The following is a 23,975-nucleotide window of genomic DNA, read 5'->3' as shown; positions in this document are numbered from 1 at the left end:
TGGAAACATGCTGCAGACTCTCCAGATGTGTTAGTCACTCAGCATTTTAGACTCCAGCCAGGGATGAGTGACTGTTGCTGCTTTGAACCCTGTTAAACCATGAAGACCAGACTGCAGGGTTTGATGCTTCCTGCACAAAGTCAGTAACTCTGGAACCACCAATCATTTTTGCATTTTCCCTGTGCAGGTGGCTGAGCACCTGCATACGTTGCCTGGAGAGGTGGTGGAGCCTCCATGCTTGGAGGTCTCTAGAAGACACATGGACATGGCCCTGGGCTGGCAGTAAAAACAAGGAAGGAAATAAGTATCTGGCAGGATGCAGGGACAGTCAGCATTGGTCTTTATGGTGCAGAGGTAGCTGTGGGAGTGGAACGAAGGGGGATGTGTGGAGGCAGGAGAGCAAGTGGTGGGGAGGAGAGCTGCTGAAGCGCAATGTATCTGTCAGGTGTCATGGAGCTGGGCTCACCAGGGCCACGCCGTGCATGCTGCAGGTCTACATTTGCTCAGCCTCATGAGGGGAGGGCAGTTCTGGAGTGGAGAAGTGGGTTTTGGCCAGGATGAGAAGTCAGCTATTTCTCAGAATTAAGGCGACACACACAGACGTGAGGAGAAGGAAAGGCACAAAAAAGTTAATCAATGCATAAAGTCAGCACTCTCCCCCTCTTCCCCCACCAAAAGAAGGAAGAGAAAAGCTAAAAATGGCTGGAAAAAGAGGAGGGTAGGTGTTAGCTGCTGCATTTAGCAGGGGGAAGATGCCTGTGGGGTGGGGGAAGAGAAGCAGCTGCCCAGCAATTGGGGTAGGAGAGGGGTGTGAGAGGGGGCAGCCCTAGGCCAGGAGCAAGGCTGGAGGCCATCCTGGTGGGTGGAGGATAGGACAAGGGAGTGAGAGGATCCCAAAGGGTGGGCCTCAGGTGTGGGGAAAGATGCTGTGGGGTGGGCAGCTGGAGGTGAAGGTTTTGGGGTCATGCCTGGATTCTGGGAGAGTTTGAAGAAAGGGGTTGAAGGGAAGGAAAGTGCAGATGAAGAAATATAATGAGGGATGATGCAGCCAGTGATTCTCTGACATAAAGGAGAAAGGGAGGAATGTGAAGTAAGGAGCTGATAGTATTTTGAGGAATCATCGCTGTGAGGCAAGGTCTTCAGGAGATGCAGAAAAACGTTCTTGGAGGATCTTACAAGAAGGCTTTTGGTCACACAGGGAGAATGGGAAAAGAACAGATCCTGAACTGGGATAGAGCTTTCCGGAATAGACCCTGTTCAAGGAAAGAAAAGCAAGCGGGTATAGGCTGCTGAAGGAGTTTAGCTGTGTGCCTCTATGCTGAAAACAGAGGAGCCACAGCTGATGATGCAGCTGAGGTCATGGCAAGGCCATGCTGAGAGACAAGAAGATGATGCTGAGGGAGAGAAGGTGGTCATAGAGAAGGAACTGAGAGACCAGAGATCAGATAAGGAGCAGCATGTATACTGAAGAACGTTTTTGAGAGGAGTAAAAGTTAACAAGTGGTCCCGATGTGGTGAAGCCTTAGTGAAAGTGGGACGTTGAATAATTCCTCAGTTCCTCAACAAAGTCAAGTGAAGTTTCCTTGGCTTCTTGTAAGCATCTCCCCACAGCTAATCACATGCTTCTTCCCAGTTCTCTGAAGCTCCATGTTTGGAGAGAAAAGTTAAATGATAATATCATAGAATACTTAGACCTGGAAGAGACCCTTAAAGTCTGTCTAGTCCAACTCCTCTGCAATGAACAGAGACATTTACAGTGAGATCAGGTTTCTCAGAGCCTCATCCAGCCTGACCTTGAGTGTCTCCAGAGATGGGGCATCCACCATCTCTCTGGGCAAACTGCTTCAGTGCCTCATAACACTTATTGTAAAAAACTTCCTTATATAAAATCTGTATCTCTTCTCTTTTAGTTGGAAAACATTTCCTCTTCTCCTATAACAACAGATCCCACTAAAGAGTCTGCTCCCTTCTTTCTTACAGCTCCACTATAGATACTGAATGGACAGGCCTCAGGTCTCCCCTGAGCTGCCTTTTCTCCATGCTGAACAGCCCCAGCTCACTCAGCCTGTCCTTGCAGGAGAGGTGTTCCATCTGTCAGATCATGTCTGTGGCCCACCTCTGGATGCAGTACTCCAACAGGTCCACATATCTTCTGTACTGAGGACTCCACATCTGGATGCAGTAGTCCAGGTGAGGCCTCACCAGCATGAAGTAGAGGGGCACGATCACCTCCCTTGCCCTGCTGGCCATGCTTCTTTTGATGCAGCCCAGGATACAGTTGGCTTTCTGGGCTGTGAGGGCACATTACTGGCTCATGTCCTGCTTTCCATCCACCAGTACCCCCAGGTCCTTTTTGGCAGGGCTTCCCCTAGCTTGTATTGTTAGTGGGATTTACCAAAATCCAGGCGCAAGACTTGGTTTTTGAACCACATGAGGTTCTCCTGGGCTTACTACTTCAGTCTATGGATGGCATCCTTCAGTCCCTCTGGATGGCATCCTGTCACATCTCAGGTGTGTTGACTGCACCACACAGCTTCTTGTCATCTACAAACTTGCTGAGGGTGCACTTGATCCCACTGTTGATGTCATTAATGAAGATATTAAAGAGCGTCAGTTCCAGAACTGATCCCTGAGGGACAATGCTTGTTAATGATCTCTATCTGGACACTGAGTCATTGATCACCACTCTCTGGGTACAGTCTTCTTACCAGTTACTTTTCCATTGAACCGTACACCCATCAAATCCAGAGAAGAATGTTACAACGGATTGTGTCAAAGACCTTATTGAAGTCCAGATGATAGATGACATGAGTTGCTCTTTATCCACTGATGCAGTTACACCATTATTTTTGTAGTAAAAAGACAGCAACTCCTGGTCATGGACTCTCATCAAGAAATCAAAATGTTTCATGGTTCAGGAAGGCTGATTTTACGTACCACTCGCTCTAATTAAACATTGCATTTATTTCTAATGACACAAGGGTGCCAGCTTCCATTGGAGATCAACATTTCTTTCCTCCTTGGGAAATGCTGCCCACTAAACTGGCAATGCCATGGTATTGCTCCTAGCAGAAAGCATCACTATGAGCTGCACAGGAGCAAGGACGTGCACAAGCACGTATGGAACTGCAGTGCCTATAATGCATATCCAGGCTCACAGCTCTCTATTTTGGATCTTGTATAATCAGGGGTTGAGCAAAAGAGACAAAGAAGAAAGAAGTGTGTTCTGTTAATAACAGTTGGTGAAGTTTGCTAAGGGGCAGAGGAAAGTCAGAGTCGGCTGAAGCATGTGATGCCTGTGAAGGCGGAGCAGAGCAGGGCTGGGGGGCTTGAAATCCTGACTTTGCTGAGATTTCACCCCCAGTGACAATGAAGTTAGATAGAAATAGAGACAACTACAGTCACTTGGGAGCAGACCTGTGATGTTACTTAACTGCAGAGGACATCTCGTGAACCTCACAGCTCGTGAGCAAAGCTGTCTGTGTTTTGATGGCCAATTTCTAACCAAAGTGAGTTATGCAGTGGAAAGAATTATCTCATTGTCTGATTCAGTCATTTCGGCAAGGTGTTTGCAGAACATAGTGCCTTTGTATAGGATAACAGAAAAGCGTTGGGCTGGCTAATTCAATTAAAAGCACATAGCTACAGTCTAGGCACTGAGCATGTGGGAGGAAGTGGTGTTTCCACTGTGACTGGCATTGCACGACTAGCAAAAACAAGGTGGTTTGAGGAACGCTTGCGTGTTAATGGCATTTCCCTGCTCTGTTTGTCAAGCAAAGGTGGGAATATAGAGTCAGAACTTACATGAATCAGTTCTTTTACAAGAAAAGAAAAGGGGCTGCCATGGGAACGATGCTGAGTGTCTGGCTGCTCAGGCAGCACTGTGCTGCACGGGCTCAGGCTGTGGGTGAGATAGAAAACCCTGTGGAGCACAGGAGATGGGCTGGCTGCTTGGGAACCCCTCTGTTCATGCTTGCTGTCCCTGTGCCACAGAAGGGCTCATGGTGTACCATGCAGGTGGTAGAGCTGGTGTGTTCCAGGAGCACAGTGATAGCAGACCCATCTCACAGCCACAGGCCTGGCCATAGGGCTGCAGCAGATACAGAGTGAGTCAGGTGCTCACCAGACAGTGTAGTCCAACAGTGTGTAATGGTAATGGCATCTTCCTCTGTGCACACACCTGTGATCAGCTTAACTGGTCTCAGCTGTCTGAAAAGCCACTTCTCCCCTCCACTGCATAGTAGTAAAAATAAAATGAATGCATTGGATGTATCGCTGCCATTCCAAAGATGAATATGGTGGCTCAAGTCTGGAAAATGACATCAGGTTACTTCCACAAGATCATTCTCTGCCACAGCAGCAACTCTTTCAGGACTCTGCAGGATAAACCCATGACACCCAGCTAAAATATTTAGCATTGAGAGTGCTGTCCCAGCTGGAGCTGCCTGCATAAACACTGACTTGAGCTGGCATAGCCTCTAGTCCTGCCCATCCTGCTCCTCCCAGGGAGCTTATAAACAGCAAGGGGACCAACTTCTTACACCATCTGATAGCGATAGGACAAGGGGAAATGGTTTCAAACTAAAAGAAGGAAAATGTAGGTTAGATGTTAGAAAGAAATTTTTTACTCAGATGGCGGTGAGGCACTGACACAGGCTGCCCACACTGATAGTGGATGCCCCATCCCTGGAGGTGTTCCAGGAAAGGTTGGATGGGGCAGCCTGAGGTGGTGGGGTGGCAGCCTTGCCCACAGCACAGGGTTACGACTGGATGGACCTTAAGGTCCCTTTCAACCTAAAGCCATTCTGTGATTCTCAGATTTGAATCCTTGTTCAAGTTAGCAGAACACGATGGTGCTATGCACATGGCCATAACGATCTGCTCCAGATGACCCAGAGTTCTTCAGCCCTGTGCTCTCCGGACAATGCTGCAGCATTTCACCTGTCTGAAATGGCTTTCTATGGCATCTTGCTCATGGGAAGAAACGGGGCTGGCAAGAGCTGGGCCTGGCTGAGGTGTCACCTGCAGGTACAGCTCCATGCCTGCAGTGGCCCAGCCACACCGAGGCTGCTCGACCACACTCACATGAAAGAGCAGTTCCTTCTGCTCTGTGGTTGGCATCAGGAACTCCACATCAGTGGTTTTTTTTTTTTGTTTTCAAAAGTTGTTGCATTGCGGGGAGGAGGTGCAGCCCCGCTGCCCCTTAGCCCTGCCTTTGCATCCTTCTGGGCCACCATGGGCCAGGAAACAGCCAGTAGGGTGCAACAGCTGGAAGCAAAACCAGAAGCACCCTGTTAGATGCTGGAAGTGGAACTTTTGTTTATTGTCTTATTTCTACGTGATGTTGGGAATCAGGGAAACTCCCAGCTGATGGGCTGGTGGCTGGACACAGCAGCATAGCAGCTCCCCAGCACCTCGGGTACCCAGGGCCCAAACCCCGCTCACGGCAGCAATCATGCTTGAGAATTGAGCTGCATCCCGTGTAGGAGGGTGTTTGTCTTTCTCTGTTCTAGTTTTCTTTTTTTTTTCCTTATTCCTTTGTTTGTTTGTTTGTTTTTTCCACTGCCGTCACAGGTCTGTCTGCTTTGCTTCTGCCTGTCAGTAAGTTGGGGCTGCAGGACAATGAGAATTCTGTTTTGCAGAAGAAGCGGAGAGCTTTCTGACATTTGGGGTTTAGGCATCCTGCTTTATTTTTTACTTTATTCAGTGAGGGGAGAAAAGCAACATTTCTTCATAAGTTTTCCTGTTCAATAAACCTCCGAGAAACAAAGAAATAAATAAAAATTAAAATAATAAAAAACTCAACAAATAGAAGGGTAGCCCACTTCCAGGCAGCGGTTACTGCTCTGTACCAGCACCATTGCCTCCAGCTCTGGCCCAGCCCAGTCTCACCAGCCATACATCTTTATCACTGTAGGCAGCACAGTGGGGCACAGGGACACCTCTGTCCACAAAGGAAGGCCACCAGCTGAGGTTGAGCAAGGGCCACCAGCACAGGGAGGTGGAACTACTTTCCCTCGCCTCAGAGGCTCAGACCTGCTGCTCCTTGCCAGCATCCACAGGGAAAGCTGAACCTGTGGCAGGCTGGAGCAGCACTGGTGTGCTTAGTCCTGTTTTGCTAAAAACAAAAGGCTTACTCAGAAGTAGAATCGAGGTGCCACTTGCCTTCACTCCAACTCTTTTATATATAGCCCTCATTGCTCCTGATTTTAGTGCAGCAGTCACCATATGAATTGCAGTGCAGAAGTGGTGGAGGGGAGGGAGCTGCTGTGCTGCTGCAGGAGCTGGGGACCTCAGGGCTGGGGAGTCCCCATGGTAGGGACTGCTCCCAAGAGCAACCTTCACCCATCCAACTCTTGGTACTGCTGCTGCTTTTTGTTGTTGGTGACGGTGTTTTTGCTTTTATTTTTATCTTTTTTTTTTTTATCTTAAATGAAGCCTGTGTCTCTTCATATTCCCCAAGGAGCATCAGAGTTTTCATTAATGTTTTCCTTCCTGTTTTTTTGGTTTTCTTTTTTTATTTTGCATCACCAAGCTGCACAATGAAGAGTCGTGCTTTCCTGTAGTGAAAGGCTATGCAACAAAACCTCAAGCCTAAAACCTATACTCAAAGAGATGGAAAGAGAGCAATGGTGCTTCGACCTTCAGTGTAGGCACTGGAGGCAGTGATAGGCTTGCTTTCAGTACATCTACAATTTAGAAGATCCCCAGAGCCATCAACCAAACGTTTCAAGGAACCGCAGCGTTCCCAGTACCCTTGCCCCCATATGCCTCACCGTGATGCAAGTTGGAAGCACACTTACTTCAAAGATTCCTGAACTGATGAATCAGAGTCTCTGCATACGACAGTGATATACAACAAACATTACCAGGAGGCCATTCTCATTCTCTCTTGGCATTTTTACTAACACATGGCAACCTAAGTAGACATTCATAACGGTCAGAACGGAGATCATTCGATCAGCCCAAAGTACCTATGTAGGAAAGTCACATATGTACACATAAACCTTTGGCCCATGCACTTATAAGTGGAGATAAACAGCAAATGCTCTTTTGGGACACTACTTAGGCTCGGCGTTAGGGAATTTGAATGTGAGGGATCTCTTTCCCCACTGGTCACTTGAAGTGACCTATTTTTCTTTCTCCAGCAGTACCAAGCAACTTCTGAAAAAAAAAATAGTCAGCATGTCTCCTTCTGCCATTTCCTACTTCATTTAACTAAAGCAGTGCATGATGAGTACACACACAAATCAGGTCATCTGCTTGCTGCAGCCCAAATGAAAAGAGAATGAATGCTTCTGAAGCAACTTCAACAAACTCCAACCCTCCAAAAACCCAAAGTCTTGGCTCTGTCTTCGCCAAAGGTGGCTGTGAGGCTTTTGAGCAGAACTTTCTAAAATTTGGCACTTCGTTTTCATTAATGTTCTCCTCTGCATTACTGTCTAGACACCAAACCAAAATGAGGTTACCCAGAGCAGAAGCATGTAATAAGGGACATTTCTTGTCCTCAGAAGCTTCCTGTCTGCATCAATGAAGCGAGTGGCAGGAGAATGGAAGCCTAACTAATCAGATCCCTCCTCTACTGCCACCTTTGAAAGATGACACAAAACAGAGGGCTGATAACAAAAAGATCTAGGTTTTGATAAAAAGGAAAAAAAAAAGTCAAAAAGTGGATGGCATTTTTGAACAGAGTCAAACAGTGCGGGGAATAGCACTTCTTGCAGCCTCATGTGCTTGACCTATATCTCCCATGGGGATTCAGGGATGCTGTAACCAGCCTGTGGATTCTTGGCCACAGGTAGCCCCAAGGGAAGGGCCCATGGCTCCCGCTCATGAGCTACAGACCCTGCCCTTGCCCAAGAACTGCTTTACTTGATGGAGTACTGCCTGCTTCTCGGTGCCCACAGGGAGTTGAGAATGGAGGCAGAAGGCATGCAGGCAGTTGCAGATGGGGCTGGCAGGGCCTGTGCCCTCTTTGAAGTTGTCAGGTGATAATACCACATAGGGGTTGGATGAATCTGCTTACATTCTGGGCACTTCCCTAGGGCTGCAAGGTCCTGGCTGGCCTGATGGTGGGATGCCCCCAATAGGTTGTGTGGCATCTCATCCTCACAGACCATGATTTAGAGGTGCTGGCCACCTTTGTAGCTTTGTTTGACATGGTGGGTGTTGAGCTTGTCAGTCATCTCTTTATTTACCAAACCCACTCATCGTTTACAAGCCCACTTATTTACGAAGCCTGCTGATGAAAGTACCTCTTCTTGAACTCTCGTAGGAAGTCTTTTCAATCACAAAAGTTTCAGATCTCTGACTTGCTTTGGGTTGGTTTTTCTTCTCTTTTTACTTTTTCTTTTGTACTTCATAAACAATATTATAGAGGAGAAAATGATGAAGGCTGTGTAGTTAAGGCCAACATTAGCTTTCTCCATGAGAGATTTGCATTACCCCTGCCTCAGCAGGCTATTTCCTTAGCTCAAGGTGACAGAAATGGAGGAGACACAGTTAACTAAAGAAGCAAGATACACTGATGTTATATTGGACCCTTTGACTGCAGCCTGCTGCTTTTGCTCACAGAGGTATCTCAAGTTGCTATCCTCATGAGGAATTTTCATACAGTCCCCCCAGTGCTCCAAGCATCTGGTCTTCTGTCGTCTGCTGGATTCTCTTGGCTCTTGTTCTCTCTCTCTACTCCCATGTCCTTGTTTCTCTCTGCCATTTGTTCTAGACTCCCTTGAGGCCAGTCTCACATCCTGACACTTCTAGTCCCAAGCAGTAGGTGAGGGGCCTGGGAGACATTTCACCTCACTGGCTTTCACTTTTGCTCAGGTGCAGACCTGTGATAATCTCACAGGGAACTATGAGACCAGAAAAAAAGATAGAAAGGATTTCTGGAGGAGTTTTTTTTTTAATCTGTCCAGTTTTAGTGAGTTCTCGTGAGATGGTTTTCTCTTCAGAGGTTTATAACTTGGCAAAAATTGGATGCAGTTTTTTTGCAGGCAAGCAGCACGTCTCTGACACATGAGCCAAAAACCTGCCACATTTCAATTCCTTTTTCCAAAGCCTGGGGGACACAAAAAGAAAGGTCACAAAATTTCTTGAAGCATGGGGAGGGAAAAAAGAGCCTATTTTCTTCCAGATAAGTGATTAGCACTTAAAATTTCCAGGCAGAAAAACTGTACTGGGGCAGACTCCAACCTGGAATATTCCAGCAATAACAGCTGTCCTCTGACAACATTACACACAAATGTAGTTAGGAAGCAACAGGCAACTGCTGGAGTTGCTGGTGCCCCATTAAAACATGTTCTCTAACACTGCCGTGCAGGTGTATTTGCCATGGCTGGGGAGAGGTAGCACTCAGTTTCCCTTCCAACCCCCCCTCACTTATTTTTTTCTGAATGAAAGTGTTTTACAAATGAAAAATGAGGTTTCTTGAAATGAAGGTGTTGCCTTTTAGTCTGAGATGGCTTCCATGAAATTGAGAACCTCCTGTGCTTATCTCTGAACTTGTCTCAGGGTGACAGGCATCTGTCCATGTTGGTGTGGTTGGGCTGGAGCCCCGTGGCCCAGATGTGCTCCTGTGAGTGCAGCAGTAGGGATGTTCTGCTGGTCCCTGGCTGGGGCACATTTTGGAAGGGCGGTGCTGGCTGGAGGGTGCAGAAAGAAATTGAGTGCCACAGAAAGCTTCACTTTCTCCCAAGCCAAGTGAAGAGTTGCCCTGGGCTATACACTGGTAGTGACCTGCACCCCTTCACACTTAGCCATACTGGATCACACAGCCAGCATCAACGCTACTGAAGACAAGCAGTACTATGCATGCGATAAACTGCTAGCTGCAGTTAATGCTCTCTGCACAAGTTAGGATAACAGTCCAAAGAGCATGCACGTGCAGGGAGAAAGCCTTGGAGTCTTTCAAGCTATTCACTCTCTAACATTAACCCATAAACTCACTGCCATGAAGTACTGCTGAGGCAACAGAAAACCTGAATACCTGATAATTCAGCATCTTCCCCCTTGACTGTAGGGGTCTTGGGATAAGACAAGAAAAAAAATCTAGTGATTTTGCACAGACATTAAACACTGCAGGGGCACTGTAGTAAGTGTCCTCCCTGAACCCACCAGGTATGCAGGAGGACAGCTCCATCGCGTAAGGTTGAAGCACCGACTCCTCTTCATGCTCAGGGAGGCATCATGCTTTCTTGAGCACTCCTTCCCTGAGTTTTCAACTTGGGAGGGTCAAACGTAAGAGGAAACGTTGGTGCCTGTGAGCAGGGGACAGGTCTGAGGAGACCCAACCTCCCTATATTCTCCCATCTCCTGCCAGTATGTCTGCCCCAGTGATATCGCTGTGCAGTCTCTACTATCCCAGGGTCACAATGAACAATTTCTTATGTCAGAGCAGATAACATAAATCACATTCTCTTTGGCCAGAGAGAAAATCTTCAGTTAAGACTGAAATAACATACTGGTGGGAAGTGCAATTTGAAAAAAAGAAAAAGACACTGCCACTGCAAAATCCTCCTCGAGTAACACCCGAGTCCAATAAATCACAGATAAACAACCTCTTCCCAACAAAAATTCAAACCAAACAAACTGAGATGAGAACAAAAGAAACACAAAGCCCAAAAGGACCAACAAACCCCAAAGCTCTGACAAAAGACCAGAAATCATGTTTCATTGGAACATGGTGAATATAGTAGCTGAAAACCCAAACAAAATGCAGATATGGGAAATAGAGAAAAACAAAAAAACGAGATGAAGACCAGAAGGAAATGAATGCCTGAGGCACCACTCCCCAAATCCTAATGTTCTGTGGCATGGCAAGTTGTCTCAGATGAGTCCCCAGCAGCCCTGCATGGCTTTGCTCCTCTCCCTGCTCGCTGCTGCTTGATGAAAGAACAGGAAGGATGTCTGACTGCAGATCGGCCAGCAGCCACTTTCAAAGGGGAGTCATTTAGTGAGATTCACTCATACTTGTATCAGCTCAACCAAAAAAATGAATTACACTAGTGAAGCAGCTAGACAGATCTTGCAAACACACTTCATCCTGGACCCAACTGATGGGAAAAATGCTCTGTTGTGCAGAATGTAACATTACGAGTACTGATAACACCTCCCTGCAAACCTCAAACACCCATTTCCAGATGACTGTTTACTACCACGTGGTCAACCAGGGCTGACCATAATATGCACACGTCTGATTATTACAGCCCCAGCACTGCACTGGTTTTACTTTCCTTTAACTATGGGAGTGTATGGAGGTGCTTTTGACTAGCCCTTTAATTCTGTAACAAAGCTGTCGTGCTTAAACCAAAATCTGTGAGCTGTTCAACCTGAGGTGGTCAGGCTGACTAAGAAAGAACCCCAAGAACGCTGAACCGCTTTTAACAGCGAATATTTATCAGTTACTATCCACAGCAGGAGACAGTCAGTCAGACCTCAGGCTGCAGAGACAAACCACGAGGCTGCTTCAGTTACTGCAGCCCCATACTGCTCCTAGGACTGTCGAGAAAGTTCTTCAAATCCAGATCAATTTTCATTCATGAGTTTTTTTGGGTTTTTTTTTTTTTTTGTCCTTTCCACACTCATCTTGCAGATATAACTTGATATGTGTCACTGCTGGAAGGAAACTTTGGAGGGTGAGATCTGCTGGGCAACAAAGGCGTTTGTGCTTCTCAATCCCACTCACTGCAGGGCCCAGGCGAGTCACTGTCCTGCTATGGTGACGTATCTCCTTGGGGCAGCTCTGCTGGTGAAGATGGTGAGCACCAGGTAGCAACAGAGGTGGTTTCTCTCAGCTTTCACAGGTTCTGAAGTTCCTCCCTGCAAGAGTGAGAGACCAAAGGCCCAGGGTGCTATTAGAAGCCACTCTGGATTTGCAAACCACTTCTTGAATGTGCCCTGAGGTCACCAGTTGAGTTAAAATAAGACTGCCTTCTCCAAAGCCTCAAAAGCTGGCCACATCTCAGCCACCCAGACTTCTGGATCCAGGTTTTTGCCTCTGCTCTGGTGTCGAAGCATGTGACCACAGGCAAGGCATGGTGGCTGATCTCATGCCATGAGCCATAGGACACTGTCCCATCTCCAGGGCTGCTCTCAGCCCATCCAGGCCTACCCTTGTATGTCCCTGCTTCCTGCCTGCTCCCTTGTGCTTTCTGTGTGCTTTAGCAATTACTTTCCCTGAAACTTTCTCGGGATGCAGTTGGTGATGAATTTGAGGTGAGAATCAATGGCTAGGCCAGGATGGCAGTGGGGCAGCCTCAGACCCTGTTGAGTCATGTTGGAGCATTGTATGCAACATCTCAGCCCTGTAGAAGAATCCATTCATAACACCTTAAGCCAAGCACCTTAACAGGGTGTCTCGAGAGCACAGAACAAAAAGGCACCTACACTACCTGTTACAAAAAGTCGGGAATTCGTTAAATGGTCCTTAGTTACAAGAGTTCAGCAGTCTTCAAACATGACATGTAGGCTTCCCCCTGTCCTTTGTCATTAAATCGCAGAATTGTTGGGGTAGGAAGGGACCCCTGGAGATCATCAAGTCCAACAGCCTTGCTAAAGCAAATTCCCTACAGTAGGTTGAGAAAGAAAGCCTCCATATGAGGGAGGCTTTAAATCTCTGAGAAATATTCACATTTAGCCCAAAATACTGTTTGACTGGACATACAGATCACAATAAAAAGCTATCAACATGCTGTCAGCATAGCAGATAGAAACCTTTTAATAAAACAATGAAGTTTTCTGAGAACACCAAGCAACCAAACGTGACTTTGCTCCTTCTTTCTGACCAAAGAAACCTTGACTTCCTTCAGCTTAAACCATGGCTGTAGGAGGGCACACGAAGAAGAGTTCAGCTCTGGGACTACAATTATGTTTTAATGTAAGTCATGAGAAAGATGTGTGTAGATGACAGGCACAAAAAAGTGGTGTAAAAGTGGTGGTAAGCAGCCCATGATTACCATGGCTAGGCACAGCTGGCTAGGGTGAGGAGATGCACTCCTGCTCTTCAACTGTCGTTTTTTGCCTACATCCTATCACATGCACAAAAAATCTGCTTGCTTGTGAAGCTGGTCTCACAAAATTATGGGATGGAGGCACTGTAAAAGTAAATAGATGAGTTGTGGCATGCTATGAAAAGGGTTAGCACAATTCAGAAGGGTCTGCATAACACTCCCAGGAGGCTAAAAATACATAACACAGAATGTACTACACTGGCACTAAAGGTCCCAAAGTAGTGGAGTTTACTGAGGTTCAAAAAAGATTAAACATGCACTTATGTGGGACCCTCAGAAAATGCTATTCTGCTTACAAACTAATCCACGAACCACCTGGGTTTGTAAAACAGCCACCAAATACATGAGCTAGAAATCACCTTCCCCTTTTGATATAAAGTTTGAATAACTGCTCAAACTTTAAACTGCTCAACCTGGCACTTCAGCTGAATAACACAATAGTAAAATGTGCTTACAACGGGCATCTTCCTAACACATTTAACCAATTTTAGCCCAAGTGTACTGCTAACTTTTCAAGTTTCAAAATGTAGAGAGATTTCTGCCATTGTGAGATGACAGAACATTCTACTGGGGCTTGCTTTATTCTGTTTTGCAGTGTTACAGTTTAGGCAGAGAAGGATCTCACATTCTGCACCAAGGTATCACCCTCTGCTGCTCCCAGCACTGGCAGGTGGGAATGTCCCATGAGACATGGAGGGAGATTTTCTTCCCTATACAGACTGCATGAAGGAGGTTTCAACAGGTGTCTACCAACGTTTTTACCACAGTGGTTGAGAGCACTCTGGTCTATTAATTTATTTTCAAATCTTTGTCTGCCCATATTTATGTTGGGTTCTAAAAATAAGTAGCACCGTTAACATGTTGAATTTTAATTATCTCCTGAATATCTAAAAAGATAAGCTGGAAGGGAAGCCCCCCCTCCCCCCTACCCTGTGAGCAGAAGTACAATCTAGTTACATGAGTGGAATGTATCAGAAAAAGTGAGTAATGAGCAGTGAGAAAGACTGTCTCATTTTGCAGTTTTTACTTCATAAATTATCTGATTTGACATTCTGTGCTAAAAATCTGCTTATGAACCAAGAAAGGCAAGGGACATACTCCACTTGGTTGAAGCAGAATCAGCGGCCACAGAAACTTTGCTGCTTTAGTAGTGCAGCATAAGCCACCTCTTGCCAATAAGATGAAGACTCCTGTTGTTTCTAGATCAACACATACCTAGAAACAGGTACTCCTAGCTTCAGGTTTGAGCCTATGTAGAGCTTCCTAGTTTTCTGTATTCACACCATAGCTGCACTAATTCCACTGCCATCTATGCACAGTAAGACACAGCACACAAGTGCTAACCAAAGCTGTCTTCCCTACCTGCACACACAAAACCAATTCAGGAGTTAGAGAGAACTCTTATCCCTAATAAATTAATTCTTAATCTGCAACTTGCATTTAATGCATTTTTAACAAACCACACTGAGTCTATCACTCACTTCATTTAGGAGCTTTTGCCTGGGACTGGCAACAAATTTTTTATACTGAAGTTATTTCAAAAGAAAGAGGCATAATGGTGCCAAGACAGGCAGTAAAACTAAGCATGTGTTAATAGCATCTGTTACAAATAAGGCTGGATTCCACTTTCCATTGTCCTACTCTTTTTTCCTCAAGTTGTTTAAATTTTCCAATTCAAAAGGAATTTGGCTGAAGGTTTTCCTTACTTGATCTTGACCTCAAAGAGGACTGCTTGCAGAAGAGTTGTACAAAATCTATTACAACCCTTTAAATAGCGAGAGCATGAGGAAAAAGGAACACAGACTTCTCCCTGGACATTCAGACTAGAAAAAATTAGGCGCAAAAAATGAATCCCTCCAGTCCCCTACTGCCTGATCCCAAAAATAAACTGCAGCAGCTCTGTTTGAGCTGCTAATCCAAAAGCAGCATGACACTGTCTGTTCCCAATGAAAGATGTAGCAAAGTGTGTTAAGTTACTCACCAACATGCAATACTTTAAAGGACTTCAAGGATGTATCAATGACTATCCAAATGAAAGCCATCTTGAACCATCAAGTCATACTGGACAAAGTATTTAATTTAGATGCTATACAGCTTATTCAGAAATAAACAGAAATAAATATATTAGTATATTTGGAAACCTTAAAAGAATCTCATGTTAACAGTGCAGAAGCACTCGTGACTCTACAAACGTTCTAACGTGTGCACACATAATGCTAACATCTAATAAAGAAGAACATGAACAATGCTAATGTAGAAACAACTAACAAATTGACCCTTTTCTTTATCTGAGTATGAAGAGGCTGCAATTCCAACAGAGATGAATGTTCAAGAAGGATTTTATTTTCTTGACTTGTTAAAATAACCAGATAATCTCCTAAATGTTTTAAAACCAGCTTACAAGTCACAGTGACTTTTATTTTACCTTTTTTATTTTTTTGGATAGAAGTCAGCATCCAAAGTTCTTCCACATACGTGGCTACATGGCCTAGAAGGGCCAAAAGAATCAGGACTAAAGTCCTATTTCAAGTCTGTCATCATATTTAACAAATCTCCAAATATTTCCTAACTATGTGGAAACCTCATTCAAAACATATTCATTTCCTATTAGTTAAATACATCTAGGTGGCACAATATATACATGCACTTTTGCCTGTGTCCAGTTCTGGGCTCCGCAGTACAAGACAGGATCTCCTAGAAAGAGTCCAGTGGAGGGCTACAAAGAGTGTGGAAAAAGGTGGGGAACACCTCCCTTATGAGGAAAGGCTGAGTGACTTGGGACTGTTCAGCCTTGAATAAAGAAGACTCAGAAGGGATCTGATCCATGTCTATAAATATCTAAGGAGCGGGAGGCAAAGGAATGAGGCCAGACTCTTCTCAGCAGTGTGCAGTGATAGGATGAGGGGAAATGGCCACAAAGTGACGCATAGGAAGTTCTGCACAAATGTGCATGGGAACTTCTTCCCAGTGCAGTGACGGAGCAGTGGCACAGCTGCACAGAGAGGTGGTGGAGTCTCCTTCTCTGGAGACGTTCCAGACCCGCCTGGACGCCTACCTGTGCAACCTGGGCTAGGGAGCTGCTTTGGCAGGGGGTTGGACTCGATGACCTCTAGAGGTCTCTTCCAACCCCTACAGTTCTGTGATTCTTTGACAGTACTCACAGCCTATCGATAACTCCCATATATGATACTAAAATTTTAAGCACCATGCAAGAACTACAGTTCCTAACAGGAAGAAACAGACTGCCAGTGCTATTTACCTAAAGGGTCCCTCTTTTTGTCAGGACAAAACTAATCAGATCCAGTGAGCAAATGCTTTACCGAAGTTTCAGATCTGAATTTTGTAGCTCAGGCTGTAGTAGAAGCACTTCATCAATCTTTCACTTTCAGCATTCTGATGAGGATCTCTTTCTTCCAACTTTTAAGGGAAAGTTTTAAACTCAAAAGAACAAAACAGCAGTACATTCATAGTATACAAGACATGTCACATGTCTCCTTGCTAGCAAGAGTCCAAAAAGTTATTTGGATTGATGCAGTATTTGCATCAATCAATACAATCAATGTGCAATGATATTTTCAGGGAAATGATAGTGCATCATGTATATTTTAGTAGGACAAGGCCAAGGAAGTTGGCTAGAGTTGACTGAAATGACATCTGGCAGCAGGATTGGAAGCACAAATACTTTGTGTAGCACTGTCTCTGACAGTCAGACGTAACCATGACAGAAGATTCTCCTCTCAAAGTTATCTTCTTCATAAGGTAAGAATATCTACCCAGGGGTTGGACTCGATGATCTCTAGAGGTCCCTTCCAACCCCTACAATTCTGTGATATGATTCTGTGATGAGGAAACTGCAATTTACTACTTTCTTTTGCAATAGAAGTACAAAATATATATCACTGCAAATTCAAATTAAAAAGGAGTTAAATTCATAAATCATTATTAGTAGGGCTTTGTCTAGCTAAATGTTAGATATTTGCAGGCAAGGGAAATTCTACATCTCACTCAGTAGGCTCAGAGAGTTCCCCAGATTTTCTTCTCCTGTCATCTTTTTCTTTTTTCTTTTTAATAAAACCTTTAGTTTCCATTACACCTTCTTATATGTCAACAATCAATTCTTGTTCTTTTTTTTTCCCCTGAACTTTTGTAAGAATATTGAACTCTAGTGGAATCAGGATAAACAACGACTAAGGTTATTATTATTATTACTTTTAGCTCCACACTCTGTACAGTTTTCATCTGCATCTCTCTATTCAATACAGGTATAGAGACTACATGCTATTCCTTCATAGATGCTTCCTTAGTTCTGGAAGACAAAAGAACAACACACCTCAACTTTGACAGTCACACATCACCACTACAGCCAAAAGTGCCTGCACAGGGCACATTACCTTATAGCACTCTGAGCACAGACTTCTTAATCCTTCCCTATTGCCATATGGTGACATTAAATTAAACTGTGTTGAGCCCTGGTTATTCTTATGCAATTAGAGGAGGATGCAAGGGTGTTGGTTTTTTTAAATTATTATTTCTTTGCTTTTATTCTAAGCTATTCATTGCTACTCAAAATAAATGTTGAACTACAGAAGAATAACAGGAGAAAAATTTCCAGGGACTGAATATTTCATCAAAATTAATGAATTTTCCCTTAACACTACCTATTTTTAGCAAGGTATTTTACAGTCTTATTTACTTCCTACATTTTACTCTTAAAAGAGAAATAATGCTTTCTGGGTTTCTATATAACTGTCCTTTTTATTTATTTATTTATTAGTCTGAATATATTTAAGTTTGGCTAAAAGTCTGAAGTTCATGTCGTATTTCACTTTTCTCTTGTACTGTTTTCAGTGCTTACCTTTGCCTTAAAATGTCAGTGCCTTTCACTTCTGTTACTTTAATTTCCTTATTGCCTCCGTTTTCTCTGAGAACCCTCTGTATTTTGATGTGGTCTCCCATCCTTTTCCATGTCCAATACTATCTTTGCACTATTTGTTTTTCCTTTTTTTTTTTTTTTTTTTTTTGCAAAGCCACACTGATGACTACTTCTTTTTTTCTGAGGAAGTACAGCAACCTGCTGTACCTCAGCTACAAAGTCCTTGCAGCTCAAACTCTCCGTCCAAGGAACTGAACTTTAAACATATACTGTTGCTTCTTTAATTCCTAACGTTGGATTCATGGAGATCTAGGGCTCTGACTTGACCACCAGCATTTATCTCAAATTAGGTTGAATTTAATCAGCATTTTGATTCTTCATGTTATTCTTGTTAGCTCTTCATGACACTTTCTGCAGTGTAATTCAGAATGGCAGCAGAACACTAACAGCTGACAGATTCAAGGTTTTAAACACAAGCAACAAGGTGATGCAGCAGAAAAACTGAAAAATGTAACAAATGATATAATAAAGAAGTTCCCAAACTTAATATTATGTTAACACAGACAATAAATTACGTTTTCAATACTTCCGAGCATTTCCGATACAAATTTAGAAAATTCAGACTGTGGCAAACTTCATAAAGAAACCACATTTCTTTGAAAGCAAGGAATTCAGGAAAAGCTTATGACCATCTTTCTTAATATTTTATTGTTGTGAAAATAATCCTTCACAGTTGAACTAATTACTTCAGTTAATATCAAAAGCTGAGACTATGACCAGCTTCAAATGGACAACACTGCATTACATGTTTAATGACTCTCCCTGTTCAACTAATAATGACATATGCTTGAAACTTCAAACTTAAATTCAATAGTCTATTATTACATACACAATTTTTAATGAGTAAATACATCCATATCAAGGTGTTTCCCACAGCATTTCAAAATTACTGGAACTGTATATTTTTAAAGCATATAACTGGACTAGCAAAAGACAAAAGCTGACATAACTAAAAACTCAATGCACAATTTCTGCAAGGACAGAAAGAATACATCATTTCTGTATGGTTTACTTAATGTGTGATTTCAGTTTTAAAATTAAACCCACCCCACTCCACAAGACCACTTTATATTAGTTGCTTACTCCATGTTTTTTCAGGTCTCAAAATCAAAGTCAGTGTCAAATTTGGTCCTGCTTCTTTGTTGGGAAGACAGCTCTTAAAAACTTAGTGTAACTATAAGCTAATAGCTGCAAAACTGTTCTCGTCCTGTTCACTTCTGAACAAATTCTGTAACTGGTGGTGAAAAGAGGACTGACTAACAAGAGAGAATAGGAAGACAGTGGTAGAAAGACTGTAAGAACAAGAAAAGATAACAAGAATGAGAATTAAACAGCAGAACCAATGACATAATGTACTCCACCTTAGTTTACCTAGCACATAGTCAGGAGTACTTACTATTCTAGTCCTTAATACTAAAGAATATTTTATAATATTCTTAAATGTTTTTTTAACAGCACCTACTAAGCTCAAACTCAGAGCACTCTTCTGTTAATGGCCAATGAAGGGAAAGCTTATTTCAGTTATGAAGATTAACACCAATACTCAAATAGAAAGAAAAAACTAAAGATAGATGAAGATCTGTCTAGATAAAAAGAAAAAAGAAAATAAGAGTGTTCCAAGAAATCAGATTTAATGACCACTACAACATCGGATGATAGCAGGAAAAAAAGTTGATCATTGCTAAGCACAAAAGAAATAGTGTCCTTCAGCATACTATACCTGAACACTTATTAGTCACCTATAGGTTGTAATCTTTATAGCATTACTCAATAATTACTCTCAATAATTTGCAGAATCTGAGTCTTCCAGTCTTTTACATTAGCATTGCTCTACATCTAGAAAGTAACAGATTGAAACACTGAGAAGCACGTGCAATACTAAAATTTAAGGTGTCAGTTGCTAAAAATACATTCAAATGTATTTTTAACAAATGAAACTCAGATTACAGCATGTAAAGATTTTTTTGTCATTAATATACAGCCAAGAAGAGTGTATGTAAACAAAACTGACTTAGTTCCCTCCACCAAATGAAATACAGGAGACAGAAAACCATTTTGACAAGATAATTATGAACAGAACTCTCACTCAGCAGGATACCTCATGCCATTACTCAGAGCTGGATCTCATCATTCTTTTCTCAATGAAATTCCTTCTGATCTTCAGGGCCTTCAAAGAAACCGAAGTAGTACAGAAAAATGGGTGAAGTTTATCGGTGTTCAACTGTTGAGCTGCCTGTACTGTGTCACATCTATGTTTTTATCATTGCTGAAGATGAAGTTTGAAAACAGGTCAGCTGCAAGTGCATGCTGCTTTTAAATTTGTTTAGCAGCTCTTCCAACAACCTGTAAAAGGAAATTAAATAATAACTTTTGCAAATTCTGAAAAGTGAACAATTGCCAGAAGTTTTGACTATTCTGTCTGTGACTTCAAATACACTGCCTGCTTAAATAAAGAGTCTAAATTTAGACATTATTTAAATATCTGGATCTTACAGATATTTAGAAGTACACCAACTGTGTTGGGATGATCTGTGATGGGGGAGGGGACAAAACTACATAGATTTCATCAAGGTTATAAAATAGGCCTTCGTATCCTCATGAGGACCATTTCCCTTAAAGAAATACATATGCAAACTACAATGGCAAAAGAAATGGTGGAGAGGATCATACAAAACTGCTGTAAGAAAACTATCAGACTATGTGCCATAAAATCTGTATCCCTATTATGGCTATGGCTTTTAGCTTGCAGCTGAATTGTGAATGTGAGTTATCCAACTTGTGTTTAGAAGGTATTTTAACTTTTAACAGACTTCTACTAAGGATCATGGCTGAAAGATCAGAAATGGAATGGCTGTTCCAGGAGAATTATTAATTCACTGGCAAACATACGTTTTTATCCTTTCTAGATAACAAACTATACGTGAGCTCTTTTTGGAAAATAGCAATAGTTTGTTGCCAAAGGAGTACATGGTACAATGGATGATATAATTCTCAGGCACAGTTTTGATTACTAAACAGCCAACAACAGAATAAATTACACTGAATGTCAGTGAAAAAAACAAGAACTCGCACTGCAAAGTCAGTATCTGCTTCTCCAGAAAGCCCTTTGGAAGATGCATATAGCCATATTAATCATTTAATATCACAGTGCAATGACTGAATAAACAGAAATGATCAACTCTAAATCCGTGCATAAATGTGTATTATTTTACATAAATATGTGCAAATTTGCAGTTTGGCTCTCAAAGTTTGGTATGGTAGGGAAGTAAGAACCCCCGATGCCTCCTCCTGATGTTCAGAAAATACAAAAAATTCTTCATACTTTGTAAAATGAAACAATCCAGTTACTTGGTATTTACTGCTGCTAAATGCAGTGAGACAAGACAATGGACCTCACAGAAACTAAGATCAGCATGGAAGGCTAAAATGGACTGAAATTATAAAATAAATATAAAGCTACAGAGAACTGATAAGACTAGCATCAGAAAAAGACATGCTACCAAGCCATTGTCTGCTCAATATAAGCTAATAGGCCACAATGGACACAAATTTAGATTATTTTTAATGCTGTCAAAAGAGGCTTCTACACTGCACATCCAAAGGGTCGAAGTTAAAGTTAACCCTCCTCTGGTGAAGCTCTGGTATGAAAGTAAATAGCAACGGCTACAGAAAGCAGAAGAAAGAGAAGAAGGTGCAGTATACTCACTTTTTGTCAGCTCCACTTGAGAGCTGAGGCAAGGCTTCCAAAGCTTGCTTAAAGCTTGAGCTGTAAGGAAAATAAAAAATATACATATTCACCTGGTACAATTCTCACCTTTCAGTCTCTCTCTCTCATACCATGGAAATACACTGTATTTTAGCCCTTCTTACTTCAATAGAGTATTCAATAGAGTAACACAACGTTAATTTGGCACTTGACATTCATGTGCAAATCAAACATAAAATAGTCATGGGTTCAAGCAGGTCTCTCAACTCTCCTAATGTGATATACAACAGAGACAAACAGGAAATGTTCAATCTGCCACTGATTTAAAACACTGCCTGACACCTCTGACTCTTGAAGAATTACAGAGAGTAGCTAGCCCGCCTTCTGCCTAGAACTAAGTGAGCATCAGAGTCTGAAGCACAGATACAATGTAGATTTTGGCCCCCTGTGCTCAGACCTCAAATTACAGTACTCTCCTCTACAGAAGATGACACAGAGATTTGCATTGCACTAACACAAAATCATGGAATAATGTAGGTTCGTAGGGAACTCTGGAGGTCTTCTGGTCCAATCTCCCTCTCCGAACTAGGGAGAACTCTGAGGGTACAGGAGGTTTCTTGGGGCCAAGTCAAATTTTGAGCATCTCCAAGGAAGGCAGTTCCACACCTCTCTGAGCAACAGATGTGGAACAGAAGTACACAGAGCGATGCAACTCCTGCACAGATTGACATAATCTTCTCAACAAAATTAAAATGGTGACTTATGCCAACTACTGCCAGTGAAGAGTCCAGAAATAAAGAGGCATCTATGAAGCTCTAGCTTCCACAGTTCACTCTGTTGAATCAGATGTTGATGACAGACAACAGCAATTCAATTTTATCCAATATCAGCTGGTGTCAAATACCTTACATTCAGGTCTATGTAACTGTCAGACACTCAGAACAGAGAAGCAAGTTTTTTAGAAAACAAATTCAATGACATCACAGAATACCATCACATGTGATATATAGACATGTGAGGCCCTCAAGTTCTGTAACATCTCCTACAAAATACTGATCAGGTAAGAAGACTAAATAGCAACCTGTGGGAGCATGTAATGTCAATCCTACCAAAAGTGTAGGCAATTGAAAAAACAATGTAAGAACATGCCCATTTTCAGTCCCAGAAATACCACTCAAGCTTCGATTAGTCAGCTTTACTAAAAACTGGTGACAGCTATCACGGTTTGCGTTTTCACATGCTTTGGCTGCATCAACCACAGATGATGCTAATGCTCTTCTTTCTCCATTATATCACTGTATGTGTGAGCATGTCCTCCGCTACTTACCTGTGATCTTGCACCTCACTGACAAATGGCTAAAAGCCTTTTGAAGATTTTCATTCTAATAGACAGTGTAAAGCTAAATTCACTTTACCCGATGAGGCGTGTTGAAAAGGAGGTGAGCAATATACGCGCTTGTGGAAAGCCCTACTCTCCATGCCCCCTACAAGGGGATCCTATCAGTGTCTGGTTCGACACCCTGGAATTGTATGGCAGACTCAGTGGTCTTAAAGGACACCACAAAGAAACACACTGGATGAAAATCAGTAACAATTGCTTTTGCTATAACACACATTTCCTTACAGAGTCAATTAAGAGATTTCTTTTTCCCTTCCCACCCTCCCCTTTGGTAAGGACGAGGAATATGTGGTTTGAGTCAACAAATTCAAATAAACTGATAAAGCTTTAGAAGTTTACCACACACATATGTAGTATATCACATATTTGAATCAATCTCTTGAAAGTCCTTAATTTATGTAACATATTTTTGCATATTTACCAAGGTTTCCATTATACTGAAATGGTAGAAAATACAGAAGAACTTACTTGCTTTCAGGAGTTAGATATATGGCCACTGTATCCCTCAAAGCGCAGATTTCAAGTCTTGCCTGAAGACAGAAATACAAATATTGAAACAGTGACATAATGTCTTCTGATCAAGAGAATACCATTATCCCAAAGCTTCATCTTTCTTAGAAGCAAAACCTAAAACACGCTGCAGTTGTGAGCAACCTCGGCCTGTAACAGTTTGTTTCCTGTATTTTTGGTTGCCACGCTGCTCTGTCAGTTAGGAGACAGCAAAAAGGAACAATTTCATACTTCTGATTCAAGTCAAACTGTTTGTACAGTCACTACGCAGCAGTCTAAAAACATTGGTTTGTCTCCCAGTAACAGTAATAAAGCTTTGATTCTGCTCCATCTTTTCTGTTCTGTGACAATAGAGAAGGATGCTAATTAAAACAAACAAACATAAAAATAAATAATACAGTAACTTAACATTTCACT

General features: G+C 42.6%; 1 protein-coding gene and 1 long non-coding RNA gene across 2 annotated transcripts in view; one reads left to right on the top strand and one right to left on the bottom strand.

Annotated features, from left to right (window-relative positions):
• The first annotated feature begins 381 nt into the window (after positions 1-381).
• On the top strand, positions 382-7,245 carry LOC136058577 (uncharacterized). Its single transcript, XR_010623137.1, has 3 exons — positions 382-1,593; positions 1,981-2,190; positions 6,536-7,245. It is a non-coding gene; the product is annotated as an uncharacterized LOC136058577 (long non-coding RNA).
• Positions 7,246-18,679: 11,434 nt separating this feature from the next.
• EXOC2 (exocyst complex component 2) overlaps positions 18,680-23,975 on the bottom strand; it is a 127,912-nt gene continuing 122,616 nt past the window's right edge. Inside the window, exons 26-28 of the mRNA XM_065753320.1 lie at positions 23,517-23,578; positions 21,650-21,709; positions 18,680-20,286 (exon numbers count right to left, since the gene is read on the bottom strand). Of these exons, the coding sequence (XP_065609392.1) occupies positions 20,193-20,286; positions 21,650-21,709; positions 23,517-23,578 (216 nt within the window). The 3' untranslated portion in view covers positions 18,680-20,192. The remainder of the gene's footprint in view (positions 20,287-21,649; positions 21,710-23,516; positions 23,579-23,975) is intronic.

This window comes from Cyrtonyx montezumae, unplaced genomic scaffold (genome assembly GCF_038088225.1).
Source record: "Cyrtonyx montezumae isolate F1298 unplaced genomic scaffold, pur_monq_1.0 scaffold_8, whole genome shotgun sequence".
In the NCBI taxonomy this organism is placed as follows: domain Eukaryota; kingdom Metazoa; phylum Chordata; class Aves; order Galliformes; family Odontophoridae; genus Cyrtonyx; species Cyrtonyx montezumae.
Note: the sequence above shows the minus strand (reverse complement) of the source record. Positions and strands in the feature narration are given on the sequence as shown.